The sequence below is a fragment of the Buteo buteo genome, chromosome 16, assembly GCF_964188355.1.
Source record: "Buteo buteo chromosome 16, bButBut1.hap1.1, whole genome shotgun sequence".
Taxonomy (NCBI): domain Eukaryota; kingdom Metazoa; phylum Chordata; class Aves; order Accipitriformes; family Accipitridae; genus Buteo; species Buteo buteo.
Genome location: NC_134186.1, coordinates 30,658,929 through 30,675,486, shown reverse-complemented (window position 1 = coordinate 30,675,486; position 16,558 = coordinate 30,658,929). Strand labels below are relative to the sequence as shown.

The following is a 16,558-nucleotide window of genomic DNA, read 5'->3' as shown; positions in this document are numbered from 1 at the left end:
GTTCATAGATACAGTGAATCCATTAAGTTACTATTAAGTTGTGCCCTAGGCAGGATTTTTCAACCTACCGCTTTGAGTTTGCGTGGATGTGGCTCCCTGCCCTTCTTACTGACAATTTCACAAATCCTAAAGAAAACACCTTAATTTTCCTTCCCCCTTTTTGAGAGATTAATCCCAGGAAACCACCAGCTCCCCGCAGTATCTATAATCCACCCCTACTGCTTTGTATCAACTCCACAGCAATTAGGCACCTATTTTGCTGCCGACTGCTGCTTTTCATCCAATTGCCCGTGTCGCATAATCATCTCGTCGTTTGGCTCGGATGCGTTTCTTTCTCCACTTGTTACCGCTGCTCTGGCACAAATTCATCAAGGCAAGAACCGCCTATTCATCATACTTGCACGCCGTGGCTTAGCACGAGGGGCAGAAGGCCTCTCCAAGAATGCAAATAAACACCTCTAAGGAAAAGCACTAAGCAACAGACTAATTCATATAAAAACTTTATTAGAAATGAGGACACAGCCTCCCAGGAACAACACTCTACATTATCTCCCAAACTTTTACAGTTTAACAGCCATAATTAAATACAAGTAGCTACAAAAATGGTGCGCACCTCTATAAAAGAAGGGAGAACTAATCCTCAAATCGCCATTGTTTCAAACATGGCCAGAGAAAGTGTTTTTCCACGGTGGTTTGCACGCACGTGGGCATGCAGACACCCACCGAGGCTGTGAGCTGGCACGCTGTGGGTGGGGGTTTTTGTTGCTTTTTGTCCTAGGAACCAGGATGGGGTTTGATGTTATCAGAAGTCTGTATTGCTTTAATTCAAAGAGAAGGAGAGAAGAGAAAATTGTTATGGCTTGATATTGCACCTCATGTGTTATGCTGGGTAAATAGTTGGTACTTTCAAATCTTAAAATCGCACAAAAGTGACTATTATCCTATCACTAGTTTTATTTCAATGGTAAATAATTAATAATAATAATGATAATAATAATAATGATAATAAAAAACCAGAGGTACTACTGTCACAGAAAAAAAGACCAGCCTCATTTAACCACCATCTACAGATAAGAAAATAAAGGATAAATAGGGCCTAGTTTATAAAAGCCTTTTCTTCTACTCATACCCAAAGAACTATCATCTCCCATCTAATCCAGGACCAGCTTTAACAGCGCTAATTTTTAGCGCATCAACCACTATATTTTTATTAGCGCATCAACCACTACGTTATGATTGCAATTCAGCCGCACGCTATTTAGTACAAAACACAAAAAAGGAGGAAAAAATACTTAAAATATATCCATTTCTCAACTTCCTTACAGGCGTTTTTCATGTCCTGTCATAAAAAAGAATTTAAAGCGAAAGAGATATACAAAAGCTATTGTGCTCAAGTCAGCGGCGTATGTACACGTTAAAATCAGAACAATACAAAAAGTATTCTAGTAGCAAAGGCAATGTGTAATATTTTATATAAACAGTGTTTGAAAAGTATAAAATTAGGAAATAATGCATAGAAGAGCGTGTTTCACAGGCCCTGCGGCAACGTGTTATTCGCAGCGACGGCTGCGTTAGCAAATCCGTGCAGCGAAGGCAGGATTTACACCGGATCCCGGAATGAACAACTCACTGCCTGCAGAATTCGCTGGTTACGTTGGGAAGGGGGTAGGCAAAGAGGGAGAAATCCAGGATGTATTTTGGCAACAGCTCTTTTATCAGGCGGCGTTGGGTGTTGCACAGGTAGTAATGGAGCGTTTCCGCCGTCACGGGCTTGTACCACGACTGCCGCTCGGGGAAGCGGACGAAGGAGGGCGACCGGACTCGCTCGAGGACGTAGTTGGCGTCCGCGTTCAGCCGCTCGTAGGAGCCGATGAAGTCGTACCTGACGGCGCAGGGCTGGCACAGGTTGTAGATGGGCATCCAGTGCTCGTTCATCCGCTCCGCCTCCTCGTCCAGCAGGTACCGGAGAAACTCGGAGAAGGTCACGTCGTCGCCCGCCGAGTTCCCCCCGTTCTTCCGGTACCGCCTGACGATCTCCACCCCGTACTTCTGCTGGTACTCCTTGATCTCCCCAAATTTATTCCTGTAGGCCGACAGCAGCCTCTCCATGGGGTTGCGCACGAAGACGAACTTGTAGTAGTTCTTCAGGCGGTAGCTGATCTCGTCCGGCTTCATGTCGCCCAGGAACACCAGGTCGCTCTTGTGGTCCATCTTCAGCTTGACGTCGACGCTCTCCAGCGCCCCGTCCAGCACCTTCAGGATGCGCTTCCAGTTGGAGCAGGCCACCTTGGGCACGTAGCAGTACAAGAAGCGGTACTTGTCGCTGACCAGGAGGTGCCGGAGGACCGTCCGGCGCTGACCGGCCGGCAGCTCCCAGACGCTGCGGGGCATGGCCCGCTGCCCGCAGACGGCGCGGATGGTGCGGTTGCGGATGTCCCGCAGCACCTCGCGCTCCAGCTCGCCGCCGGCCTCCTCCTCCTCGCCGCCCGCCACGCCGCCTCGCCGGGAGAGCTCCCCCGCCGCCGGGTGCAGCGGCGGCGGCTTCACCTCGGCCAGGATGCCCTTCTCGATCATGAGGAGCAGCCCGCTGGAGGCCAGGATCACGCCGAACATCAGCATGGAGGGCAGCAGCACCGTGCCGCCGCCGACCACCCGAGGCCGGGACCGGCTGCGGCCCGAGGCGGCCGCCCGCCTCACCTCCCCGGGGAAGGCGGGACGGGGGAACATGGCCTCGCAGGGGGGGAGCCGGCCGCCGCCTCTCAGCCGCCGCGCCGCATGCCGGGGACGGAGGGGAGACGGGGCAGAAGGAGGGCGGCTCGCCCGGCTGCCGGCGGCCCGAGCGAGGCGGGGCGGCGGCCGGCAGTGACGGCCGCGGAGGGCGGGCCGCGGGCCGGGGGGGGCGGCGGCCATTTCGCGGCGGTTCCGCCCCCGCCGCTCGCGTCGCTGACGGGGAAGGGCCGAGGGCGGCGGAGGGCCGAGGAGGGGGGGGAGCGGGGCCGCGGCCGCCCGCCGCCGGCTTTGCAGGCAGCGCTCCGGCAGCCGGAGGGACGTCGAGCCGCCCGCCGTCGGGCACGGCGGCCTTCGGCAGGGGGGCTGAGGGGCGGGCGGCCCGCGCTCCCCTCTCCCCGAAAGGCGCTCGGAATGGAACTGAGGGTAAACGTCCCGCCGGGGTCGGCTCCGAGTTGTGCGGGGGAGCGCGGTTTACGAGCCCGCTGCGCTTCCCCAGCTGCCGTGGAGCCCGGCGGGGGCTGTGGGCCGTGGTACCGGCTTTAATTAAAGGGCTGCCGGGTTTTCTGCGAGGCTCGGCCCAACTAGCCCTACCGAGCAGTTGGGCCGTGCTTCGTTCCCGCGCGGTTTCAGCAGCCCGGGGGAGGAGGAGACGCAGGTTCCCGGCCGAGCCGCGCAGCGGCGGACGGGCCGAGGGCGGCTGTGCCGCCACCCGAAAGCCAAAGGGCGAGAGTTCGAAAAGTTTGTAGGTATTTCCCCCAAAACAGCCGCGAGCTGTAGCCGGCAGCTTGTCGTTAGAGCCGGGTCGGCAGACGGGGCAGCCTGTAGCGTCAAGCCAGCCCTACGGATGCCGTCGACTGCATACAGCCCTTTCCAGAGCAGAAATCGTTTCATACTGGCATTGTTCTGCATATTTTTCTTCAGTGCGTTTTCAGAGAGTACCACGGGGCTTCTGCATCTTAACTAGTCTTGCAGGGACTCTCTCTGTCAAAAGCTTTCTTAACATCAAGAGAGAAAGAGCTTCCACTTAGTTTTCTTTGATCAAAAGCCAAGAGCATTTTGTCAGCCAAGGCAGATAAAGCAGTTGTAGTGAAGTGCGAGAGCCTGAAGCTAGATTATTTTACAGTTTTATTTTGATGGCAATACAGCATTAGCTCTAGGAAGAGATGGTATTTTCTACCCTGCCACCAGCAGCACAGCCGTAAATCCGCACACTCTGTAGCATTACCAGGTTTCTGCTCTGATTTCAGAGGGCAGGTCCAAGGATCTGATCTTGATCTCGACAGCAGCATAAACCTGTGGCACTGAGACAAGAACCAGGCCTCCTTGGAAAGCCCTCATCCCAGAGAAAAAGAGTCTGATTACAGTAAACTACAGTACAGGCACTAATACTAGTGCCAAAGCAGCCAAGGGAAATTTTCATTTCTTAGAAGGCACATTAGTCTGGCATCGTTTGTCCTCTTCTGTTTCTATTCACTCCTAACATCTATAGGTCTAGAGTAGTTACAGATCATAACAGAGTGGTTCTGAAAATATACTCCAGACTGCTAGAAATAGAAGACTGCACGATGTCAGCAGGTTTATTTTTCTCCTAGGTACTCAAGGGAACTTTGATTTAAGGACTGGGTCTGAATAGCACAGGTATCTGGTAGTATGCAAAGTCTCTACAGAAACAACACAGCCAAGCAAATACACGGGGTCAGGGAGCTGTTTCGTTCATTTGCAAGGCTAAACCCCACGTCACTGAAGAAAATTAACTGTGGTTATACTGAACGTGGGTATTGCTCACTCTGGATGTTAATTAATTTGATTTTCAAAGCAGTTAAAAGAAGCCTCAGTATTCAAAGTGTGCAAAACTATGGGAATATATTTCACAAGCAGATCCATTTCTTCAGAAAAGGTACATTTAGAAAATAAAATGTCACTGAGGAAACCCAACTTTAGGCTACTGTGGTTTGCCTACAAGTTTGTACTACAAACCACAAGTGGTGGAAGCGCTTAGTTCTTTCTTACAGATACACAAGGAGGATTTTTATAATTCACAGCCCCTTTCAAGGTGCTTTCAAACCCCACCATTTACCTTTGTCGCTTTATTCCAAATAGCTAGAGGCAAAATCCCCTTGTTTTGGCTGAGTAAATATGTATTCTGGCTCTGCCCAATTGCAGGAACCGCATAGGAGATGCACGTGGAAACAGAAGGCCCGGCGATGACAGCATCTGCGAGAGTCTCATTGATCCTAATGAGAAACTGTGAGCCTGGGAAGGAAGAGGCTCGCAGATGTGCTGTTTCATCTAACTGATTTGCTGACGCATGGTGCTGGTGCACTCTGGACAAACTTTGATGCTTGTTTCTCTACTGCAGGTAAGTATTTCTGCAGTAGTCATCATCCGGCTGCCTAGCCCAGACTGGCACGTAATGACTAGCCACAGCAAACTGATGTTATCACTGGAGCTTGACAGAGCATGCAGAGCATTGTGCTAAAAAACTACCTTTGACATGGTCTAAAATAAAGTGTACCAGCTTACACAAATGTAAAATTTAAGTGTCTGTCCCTTTGCTTTTCCACATTTAAAGACATCCACAGCAGCTGCAAAAAATCCGTGCCTCCTGTCACTTGGACAGTGCATGTGTTGCACATTGCTGTTTGCCCCCCACACCAGCAGCACTTGTAACTGCACGGAGCAGCCTTCTCGGTCCACCCCCACTGCGAGTGCCTGGGAAAACAGGCAGGCTTTGCAGCATGCCCAATAGATTAACCAAAGCCAGCTGTCATTACTATATATGGGTAAATCGTGGCCTGCGCGCCTTTCATCCATAGGAATCCTAAAGTCCCTATAAATGGTGCAGAAGAGAGACCCATTCACCAACCCCAAGTCCCAGTAAATTGTTCATGTCCCATGGGCATCCACAGCTCCATGGGACAAGGGAAACCTGCGGAGCTCTGCCCGTGCAGATGCTCTGCCAGATCTCGGAGCGATCCTCATCTCCCTGGGGCTGTAGCAGCAGCCTCTTCCCCACAGTTACTACTTACAGGGATGTAAGGAGGATTTTTTGTAACTCCCAGCACTTTTCAAGATGCTTTCAAACCCCAACATTTGCCTTTGCCTTAAGAGCACCACAGTGGCAGCAGACCTCCACCCCCAGGTAACTGCCAGCTGGTGTCAAATAATCCCCTAGGCCTTTTTCTCCCTCCTAACTCACATGAGCAGAAAAGCAACATTAAAACGCATTATTATTATGTGCATTAAAATATTATATGCATTACACTGGCCTAGCCTCCCAGCATCATTTATGTGGGGCACACTCAGGTTTAAAGCAGGCTGCAGAACTCAGCCTTGGCTATCAGAAATGGTGGTCTAAGAAGGAAAGTGTCAATTCCTAGAGGGCATGGAGAGAAAGAGTGCGGGGCACCCCTGTCCTTCCAGCTCGGAGTGAGGTTGGACACTGATTGTCATCACAAGCACTGCCACGTGCCCTGCCAAGGCTCTGCTGGCCATTTGGGTAAGATCAGATATTTATTTTGGTCTGAGAAACTGCACAAGGGAAGAATGCATGAGGCCCCTTGAAAAGCTTAGCAAGAGAAAGGAGGTTTCTTTAAAGAACAACACTCTGAGCTGATGCCAACTTTCCAAATGAGCCACGGGACAGTGACTCCTAACGTAGGCAAACGAGACCCCTTGGATGGATCTGAGCAGCTCCAGATCAAAAAGTAAAACAAACAAAGGAAGAAGAGATCTGATGTTGTGGCTGCGTGTCCAGAGATTATCCAGTAATTTAGTATAATAAAGCCTCTTAGCCAAGTGGATAAGCTTAGAAGCCATTTCACAATCAGCTCACTATGTAAGGCAGAGTTTCTTATCTCTAGGAAAAAAGTCCTTTTAAGCAGTCAAACGTGCTGGATGAATATGCTAAATAATTCAGAGGAGATTGTTATGATAGGCTCGGTCCATCTCCCTCATAACAAAAATCACTACTTTCAAGGAAAATGTAGTGCTGAAGGATTTGCTTATCTTGCAACCGCAAATTAATTGATGTGCCGCTGGCTGAACTTGCAAAGACCTTACGCTGTGCTTAGTTCCATTTTTCCCTGCTCCGTTGTGCATAACTATGAAATTGCTTTTGAACTGAGCCATTTCAGGAGTTTTAGTCCCTCCATGCAAAGAAAACTGCCATGCACCTACACGGTCAGTAGAAGCCATAAGAGCTCATCCCACCTTAGCTTTACCCGGCTTCCCGGCACAGGGGCAGGATGCTGATGCACGGAGGGAGAAAGGAGCGTGTCCGGGTCCCTGGGGATCGCAAGGACAACGAGTCTGTGGGACAAGACGCGGAGGCTGCCAGGAGCCTGCGGGGAAGGCAGCCAGAAGCTGCACGGCTATACATTCCCCCCCCAGGGGGTACACACACACCATATAGGAGCCAGCGTTGCACACTGAAATATGCTCCAGCTGGGCAGGAGGTCAGAGAAAGTTCAGAAATCCCACAGGCGCCAGCACAACCGGGACGGCGTTTCGGCAACTCTGTCTCCGTGAGTCAGAGCTTTCCTGGTGCTGCCACGGGCAGCTGCTCCCAGGTCTTCCCAAAAAGACCAGGTCAACGCGCAGAAACCATGCCCAGGCTGAGCATATTCAATTTTAAAAGTCAGTAACAAGCACAACTCCGTTTTTCTACCCTTTACCCTCCACAAACCCACTGACCAGTCTCTAATCCCTCTCAACCCTTTCAGACCAGGGCTACCTCTGGCTACTGGATTCGCAGACATCAAACATCGTGGGTGTCAGCAGCCAGCTGTGGTTTTGCCATCAGTTTTCAACACGAACACATGTTAAATCCAACGCCGCTATGAAACCTCTGTTGCAAGAGAGTCTCAAAGTCTCTTAACACATTCGAGGTATATCTGCTGCTTTTTACAACAAGCAGTCGCCCGAGGCTCCCAAACAGCTCTTGCAGGGCTTTAATGAAGTTGCGAGTCCCGCAGGTCCTTTCCAGGAATCCTCACCAGCCTCATTACCTCCTCGCACGTTTAAATAACGCAGAAAGTTCAGGGCAGTCACAGTGATCTGCGGGAGCAGCAGCAGTAACCGACTTCCCATGCATGGCAGGGATGCTGCAGTGCCAGGGCTGATCCATGAAAATGGAAATTGCTGCAGGGTTTATGCTTTGCCACATCCTAAATAGTTGAGTGGGCTGGATTAGCGATCCAGTATAAGTGTGCTGGACAAGACATTGTTTCCCGTAAGAAAATAATTTCAGAAGGGTTGACAGACTCATGAAGACATGCTGTTCTCACTGATGCAGGTGTGGTGCGTGGTTAGAAATACTCCTCCTTCATTACGAGTATTCCTCCCAAGCCTCAACTAAGCAGCAGAAATATCTGTTAAGGAAGGGCAATACTGCACGTCTCCTAATAATGCTTTGCTGTGTCTGATGTCTCTGAGCAGAAATAAATTATTTACATTCCTTAATAAAACAAAATCAAACATCAGGGTAATAAACAGCAACTTTTTCCCAGCAAAATGGACCAAGTCAAAGCCCAGGTCACTGTACCATGCCCTGGGTGGGTTGCCAGTGTGACCTCTCCGCAGCACCAACAAGTTTTTTGCTGTTTCCTCCTTGAATTTGTCTGACTAACATTTTTGTGACCCACTTAATTTCACAGGCAGTAGAATGAGGACTGAATCTGCTCCAACGCCTCCAAAACCTGCAGCATCTTGTCTCTGCACCAGAATTCATCGTCACAAGGCAAAAAAAAATGGTGTGTGGAAAGGGACTGATAATTAACCATTTGACTCAGCCCTGTTTAAGATTTGCAATATCCTTCCATGTGTCAGGAGCAATAAATAGCCTGCAAACTGCATGCTTTGTCCCAGGAAATTTGTTTGAGGGGGAGGTTGGAGACTGGCAGAGGACGGCTGCTGGAAGATTATGGGTCTAAGCTGAAAGAGAAAGGCTCCGACTGGAAATAAGGAGGAACTTGTCCTCGAGAGGACAGTCAGGCATCAGAGGGGCTTCCCTGGAGAAGCAGTGCCATCTGCGTGGAGTCTAGGCTGGCAAACTCCAAAATAATAGTGTCACCTTGGCAGGGCATCACATCACAAGCGTTATTCAACCGTCCCCTTGCAACCTTTCATGGCCCCAACCGAGCCTTCGAAGAGGAGCTAATCATTAGCTGATGGGGAAGAGCGCAGCCCCCCCGGACACCGTGCGAATGATCCCCGCGCGCAGCGGGAGGCACGCTGCCCGTGCAGGAGCCCACTCACCTGCCTGAAAAACAAAGGGAAAAACAAAACGAGCCCCCAGCCCACCTGTTTCACCAAGACTCGTTTCCATTAAATGCAGTATTTCCTAATGCTGTTAACTCACAAAGGTCACAGGCCGCGATGGCGAACACGGCACCTTGTTCACCTCTCGGACGTGTTTCTTTTCAGACCTGGCCTTTAGACATGGGGGGAAAGGGCTGGATTCGGGTAAGGGAATAAACACATCCTTTCCCCCATTGCACCCCAGGAGATCGCCGGGGACGGGCAGGGATGGAGCGAGGTGGGCAGGTCTCCATAGGTACCCGCCACCGAACAGGCGGGAGGTCCTTGTGCGGTGAAGGCTGGCGACGGGCACGCTGCGCTCCTCCTGCGCCGTGCGGGTCTCTGCGCGCCTTGCAGACGCAGGGTTATCTCCTTAACAGCCTCACGCTGCTGATTAATCGGCGCTTCTACCGAGCGCTTGGATAACGACCAGCGTCAGCGAGGCCAGAATTGCGCTTGCTAAAATAAAGCCCGAGATTTTACACGTGATGGGTGCGTTACGGGTATTATTTGGGGTGATGGGGAGGGTTGCAGTTGAAGTGAGGAAGAAAACCAGCACCAGATGGCAGCCACAGCTGGATATTCGCAGTGCGGATCCCCGTCTCCACCGCAGCGATCCCTACCGCCGGACCCGGAGGACCGAGTAAGCCCTGGGCCGTCCAGGGGCTGCGGCATCGCGGTTACGTCCTCGGTGTGCTGGGAAGAGCCACACCACACAGGGTCAAACACAAACCGCTGCCCTGGGAAGAGACAGTGGGCAAGTCTCGATCCAAAACCGAGATGCTGCGAGCAAAGGTTGATTGTTGTGGTTTTTGGTGGGTTTTGGTTTTGTTGTTTTGTTTTTTTTAAAATGAATAAACATGTATGATTAATCTTAATGTTTCTATAAGTACAGCATATTTGGAAAGATGTTTCCAATGTTTTCAAGCCTTAAACGTATCAGCGTAAAGGTGGTTTTGAAAATGAGCATTAAAGAGAAGGAAATTGGGGAGGAAACTCAGGATCTTGGTAAAGGGAAACAGAAAAGAGTAAGCAAATTCCATCCCTCATGAAAAATGCATTCGTATAAAACATGAGCCATTGTTAATTAGATCAAGGAATGGAAGTGACTCAAGCAAGAATTCCAGACTGACATCTGTCCCAAAAGGATCAATTTAAAATAAACGTCAAGAACAACAAGATAGGCAAGTCATCACTTATTGGAGGAATGGGTCTTTCTGCAGAAAACCACTGGAAAAGGTTCCCCCCCACCCCCATCTATAAGTAATGTCACATTCTTTCCAAATTTTAGAAGAAAACCAATCAGGAATCTGCCCCAGGTGTTGCAATTCTCACACTAGATGATTCAGGACTGCGGTTTTGACCCTTTAACAAAGAAATCCTCTCCCCCCCCAGTTTGTTATGCCATTATAGCCATGCCTACCTTCCCAGCGGCAACGGTCCTCCCAGGGACTGCGCCCGGCGGGGACGTCTTGCCCAGGACAGCCGGGGCAGAGCCAGCCCCAGCGGTTCCGTCGGTGTGCAGTAATCCTCAGCACCACCTTCACTAGCATCTTAAGGTAGCGGAAAAGTGGTTTATTCTCCAGCCAGGCCCACAATCATCCCCCTTAGATCACAATTTCTAATGAAACCCCTCACGAAGAAAGAAAGTAAGATTACAAGTAAACTTTCTCAAATATTAGGGGGGAAAAAAAAAAAATCAGTTGGGAGGAAGCGGTCTCCTCTTGTAGCTGGATGAAGTCCCTAGAAATGGGGTGGGCATGCAGGCAAGCCCTATTGCTTTTCTGGATCCCGGTTTTCCAGACCCACACACATCTGCGGCGTTGCTCTCACTGGGCGTTAAAGCGATTCCTGGTATTCCTGAGGCAGGGAGATCCCTTTGGGAAATCAATTCCCACGGGGTATCCCAGCTTTCATCTTGCAGGGAGGCGAGAACAAAACCCAACCATGCTGGTTTGCGTGCATGAAAACGGCTAATACGGTAAAATAAATGGCACTAATATGCCATATAATTCCCTTTTTATAGGCTGTAATTATACAACGTGGTATGAATCCAGCCCTACTTACTCCCTGCACTTCGGCTGCAATACAGAAGGGGGCTGCGCTTGGTAACGGAGAAACGTCTCCCAGCCCGGGACAGAGCAAAAACATTTAATTGCCACATCACCCTCACTCTCGAGCAATTTCGAGCTCCCCACCTCCAGAAATTAATATCCTCAGCCCCACTGATAGCAGAGGATGGCTGGCTCCCCTGCCGGGGGTGGGAGCGTGTGTGTCATATGCCTACATACGAGGGAAAAATAGGAAAAAAAGAGGAGTTCTTAAGGCAAGGGGACATGGGAAAGCGCAAACCGCTGCTCCCTCACCCTCTCGCCGCTGCTCTTGCTGGCCAGCACGAGGTTGCAAAGGAGACCGCGCTCTGCTTTTTAAATCAGGGTTCAAGGTTTGCCGAAAAGATGCCTAGTGCTGCTTACAGAGAGAAACTGCAGCTGGCTTTGTGCAGTTTAACCTCTACATATTAAAAAAGAAATAAAAATCAGTGTGTGCAAGGGACAGGGGAAAACCCAGAGACTTTGCTCTTGTGCCCTGAGCCATGGCATTAAGGAGTAGGGAGAATTTACCTTCTGGAGAGGAAGGGAGGAAAGGTTTCTTAGAGCTCTTCCCGGAGCACTTAATGCTTTCAGAACCACGACATTCCCAGCACGTGAAGCAATAACACCGGGGGAAGAGTCACAAACTGCTTCCCAGCGGGAAATCCTGCTGAGTTTCTGTAACCTTCTCATTTATCAAGTGCTAAATGTTCCCGTTCTGGCTTTCCTAGGGGCTTCTCCATGCAGGTGCCTGCCCTCATCCTGGCAGAGAACCAGCACGATCCCCACATCCCTGCTCAAACAGCAGCATGGGAATAGCAGTAAGCACAGCTATGAAGAAAAGCTGGATTATTGATGAAATTATTATATTATGAACCATATTATTTATGGGTGCAGAGAAAACTCGGAGCAACGAAGAAAACTCCTTCTAATAGACTGGCTGGTGTTTAAGAGATGTTTGCAGAGGGGCCAATTTCTTTTCAGCTTTGCTCTACCAGCCATGCAGAAAAGCACAGCATCACCTGTGCTGGGGTTTGCGACACACGTCTCTGACGTCCGAGAGACCGAATTAATTTCACACAAGATTTGACTGGGACCCAGATAACAGCTATTTCACCCTGGTGTTCCTGGCTCACTTATTAAGTACTGTATGCACATGCTTCCCCTGTTGGGTAAATGCAAATTAACAAACGAAGAGCATGAAAAAAATCCCTCCCCGCCTGGCACTCGGACGCTTTTTGATGGGAGCATGCTGCGTCCTCAGCGCTATGCCAGAAACCAGGCAGGTGCCGGGAGATGCCGGCAGCCCTTTGCCGGGGGATGCAGTCGCACGGGGATTTGCAGAGACCCTGGGGAAGGCACGGCCCGGCAGCTATCCTGGCTGTGGCGTGCAAAGCATCATCTCTCTCATTCTTCCTTCATCATAAACCTCCTCCGAAATCTTGCACATCTAACAGAGGACGAAGTTTGCAGGCATGCAGGCACCGGCTGCCGCTGAAACCGGGCACTCCCAACCCTGTTTTGCTGAGCTTTTGCTCAATATCCTTTCAAAAATACCTCTCCATTAGAGCAGCTTGTTTGTCTGTTTTCTAATACACATATTCCAGTGCTCCTGCCGCTATGGAGAGCGGAAGAATATTCATCGAGATGCAGGCTTTTTTTTCAGCATTGTTAAATTGATTTGCTTTTAAGAATTACTGGGCGGTCGAACCTGCTCCAACTCCAGCTTGTTTTTGCAGAACACTCTGGAGAGGTTTATAGAGATATTAAAATTAAATACAAAGCCACAGAATAAATGGTGCTTCCATTCAGCGTATCTTGTAAATCCAGTTTAAATTGTTTCCTTTATTAAATATCCTTTCCTCTTAAAAATGGATTAACCGCTCTCACTGGAGGCTCTGTCAGAAAAGCCATCTCATCTCTATAGCAACAAGTCACACAAACGCACCTCTCGCTTCCACACCAGTTACTTGCCTTCGTAGGAGCCGGTACATCGTCCCATTTCAAATATCACCATTACAGCATTTCCCGTTATTAATTACCTCCCTGAGGCCAGTCCTGAGCGCAGCACCGTGACTTCACATTGCACCGGTGGTTCCTTTGCAAAGGCTTGCGGATCCCGTCCCGTATTGAACACACGAATAGCGGATGTACGCGTTTCCCAGAGAGGCAGGCAGCGCTAGCCTGATTTCTCCTCCATTCCCCTGATTTTAGGCTCATTGCTTTCCTTTTTCTCAACAACTATCCTCAATTTTTTCATGCTGCCCAGCAGCCGCTCGCCTTGGCAAGCGATGCGGTGGCCGTCCCCAAAGCTTTGCGCTGGGGGAGTTTAAAGCAAGGGGCCCTGCAGAGCTCTCGACCCACGTTTCAGGCTGGCATTTGGAAGAATGTACCTTCAACCCTGCGGTTAAACACCCTCGTAACATCATAGGGAGAATTCACGTATAAAAGGCTGATTGAGCTGAATTTCTGGGGTTTGCAGGAGACTGGAGTGGTGTGGTCCCGGCCGGTCCCCACCACGCAGGCTGCTCCCAGCACAGCTCCCTTCCCTGGGGCTGGATGGGAATTACCTTTCTGCTGATGGCTTTTATCCCAGGAGACAGCCTCCAGGAACTTATATCTTGATGTTTCTGGAAAAATGGTGCTGTGCAGGGTGACCTGCGGCTTTCTGCTCCTCCCAGACCCCGAGGCCGCAGCAAGGAAACGTTTCAGCCTCTGGTCCCAGCAGCGCACAGGGATGTAGCAACTTGCAGAAGCAGCAGCTAGAGATGAACATTAAAAGCCTAACCTCATTTTTATTCAGCTTCAAATGAAACAGCCAGTCCAGGAGCAATACAAGAAGTGGCTTTGAGAGGCTACGAATGCTTTCCCATGGAGCCTGCACCAAGCGGAGCTGGCGTCTCGCTTTTGCTGCTGGTACACAGCTGAAGTATTCATAGCAGCACTTACCTGGCAGTGGGCAGAGCCAACATCAGCACGTAGGGATTAGAGAGCGTTTGGTCTGCTATCTTCCCCCAAAACCCCCAACTCAGTCAGCTGAGCTTTTTTCCTGTATCAATGGGGTGAGAAGGGCGCAGTAGAATTGGGGAATCGCCCAGGCTTCAGGTCCCTGGGGACACCAGGTTAATGTGGGGATGTGCATCCCTTCTCCCCGGGTGGCACCAACTCTGCCAGGGGCTGATCCTGCCGCCGGCGATGTGGCAAACCTCACGCAGACACGCGCGCTGCTGCTCCGGCACAGCTCATTTATCAGCAGCCGCTTTAAAGGGACCGAGCTGGGAGAGTGACTGAGTGCTCCGTCACGTTAATATGACGGTCCAAATTGCTCCCGTCTCTTGGCTGAGATGAATTTTGGCACAATTACAGTCAATTATAATTAGCGGCATTAAAGCAGCAGTTAAATGTAACCAGGAGCTCGTGGCTTTTGCTCCGGGTGGGAAGACACTTTGGCAACCGGAGCAAGTCCTGAACGCTGCTTCGTGTTTGCTTGGCTGGGAGATGTGGGGAGCGAGGCGCATGGTGGTAAAGTCCCCGGGAAAGCCCTCCCCAGCAGTACGTGCCAGGAGCCCAGCTGACATCTTCCCTGGCAAAAGGAGCTCCTCCAAAACAAAGCGCCAAGCCACGGAGCGAAGAGCCGCACCAGCATCTCCGAGGCTGCGGGAAACCACAGCAATAATGCAGACCAACCGTCCCGTGCTTCTCAAAGGACTGAATTCCCAAAGCTCAGGGTGCACTTCTGAACATCTCCCACCCATCCAGCGTGCTTGTCCCAGTGCCCAAACCTTACCCGAAGCCTCTGCAGGTGCCTGCAGCCCCATCTGCTCCTTCCCAGCACCCCAAGTGCCACCTTCCCCCCACAATTCCGGCGATGCTCCCTCACCTCCAGACATTGCATGTGGAAATGAGGGGAGGTGCAACGCAGCAGGCTGGCTCTACCAGTTAGTTACCTTAATTACTGTTGGGTCATCAAAACCAGACATGGAGCCACACCACAAGATCCTTAGCTGGCCAAAGCAGGGCAGGATTCGGGTGGCAATACACCTCTCTACTTCACAGCCCACCTCTGCCGACGCACAGCATCGCCTCCAAGGATGACCCTGCGGCCAGCGGGACTCTGCCGAGGTGGCAGCAGAAAAGTCCCTGGCAGCATCAGACACGGTACAAGAGCAGCAGTTTGCTGAACGTCAGATAGAGGAGAGCTGGATACAACTCAGCGTGGCTCCCTCGGGTAGCAGATTTCAACAGTAAATCCAATTTTGTTTGACATTAATCCCAACTTTTCAGTCCGCCACAGATTATCCTTTTGACGACGGCTTGCCACGCGGGAAGAGCTGGGACAGAAAAGCTTTTTCTCGGTTCTCTTTTTAATTGACCCCTACGAGAGACTGTCCCTGCCTGGCAAAGCGCCGGAGCTGGCCAGAGGCGTGGGGCACGCGTGGGGCGGAGGTTTCCGCTCCATTTCTGGCACCCACATTACTGATGCCTCTGGGCAGCCCAGTCACATTAAATACAACTGGAAAATCTCAAATTGGTTCTTCAGCAAAAATCCAAGGCCGCAGGGTCAGGAATATCATGCCTGCTGACCCCACACCGGCTTGCAAATTTAAATGTCAGAGGATGAGCTCCTTGCTCTCTTTGGGAAGGTAATTCACAGCTTAATACACTTCATTACCAAGACAGTTTCCTTTTTCAGCCTGAAGTTTCTCATTTTTATCCGCTTCTCCAGGTTTGCGCCTAACCTGCCCGCAGTTCCCTGAGAGGAGCTGTGCTCTAACAAGGCTCCTCATTAAATGTGATGGGCACATCACAAGCAAAAGGCAGGGATCCTCTAGCAAAAACCCTAATCCCATGAAGTCCAACCGGGAACTTAATAAAAACAGGCTACGATGCTGGCAGGGCTGTAAGGGGACAGCGACTAAAGCAGCTTGGGAGCAGCAGGCCCAGCTCCCTGCACCCCTGACGGGACAATCTCAAAATCTCCTGTTCAAGACAACCCAGGACTGAAAGACGCTGCAAAACCCAGTTCTGCTGCCGCACCGCTCCCCGGGTCGGTGAGACAGCAGCCTGGGATCCGAGGCCTGTGTTAAGGATGCGGTGACCGTGCCCAGCCCATCTGCATTCATCCCACAAGCCACACTTGCCACTCGCTCCCCTCTCTATAATTAGGAGCTAATTCAGTGTTGTTAACAGACATTACTTTTTCTTCCTGCTCGTTTTGTTCCCAGAACTCATTCTCTCCCTCCCCAGGCGTGCAAGGGTCCAGCTCTAATTAATACGCAGGATTATTTATAGAAATAGCCGATTCCAAGGGCCAGCCGCCCAGCCAAGCACGAAACCACGTCGCCTCCCCACCCCTCGGCGCCCACCCGCGTGCGGATGTTCAGCACAGCCTGGTCGTAGGAAGGGCACCGAGCCCTTACCGAGGTCACTGCGGTTTC

General features: G+C 50.9%; 1 protein-coding gene and 1 long non-coding RNA gene across 2 annotated transcripts; one reads left to right on the top strand and one right to left on the bottom strand.

Annotated features, from left to right (window-relative positions):
- Positions 1-484: 484 nt before the first annotated feature.
- CHST14 (carbohydrate sulfotransferase 14) lies at positions 485-2,855 on the bottom strand. Its single transcript, XM_075048516.1, has one exon. It carries the CDS (start codon positions 2,725-2,727, stop codon positions 1,627-1,629), a length of 1,101 nt encoding a protein of 366 aa, XP_074904617.1. The 5' UTR covers positions 2,728-2,855; the 3' UTR covers positions 485-1,626.
- A 79-nt stretch (positions 2,856-2,934) lies between these two features.
- LOC142039996 (uncharacterized) lies at positions 2,935-8,658 on the top strand. Its single transcript, XR_012653098.1, has 3 exons — positions 2,935-3,153; positions 4,894-5,089; positions 8,388-8,658. It is a non-coding gene; the product is annotated as an uncharacterized LOC142039996 (long non-coding RNA).
- The last annotated feature ends 7,900 nt before the right edge of the window (positions 8,659-16,558 follow it).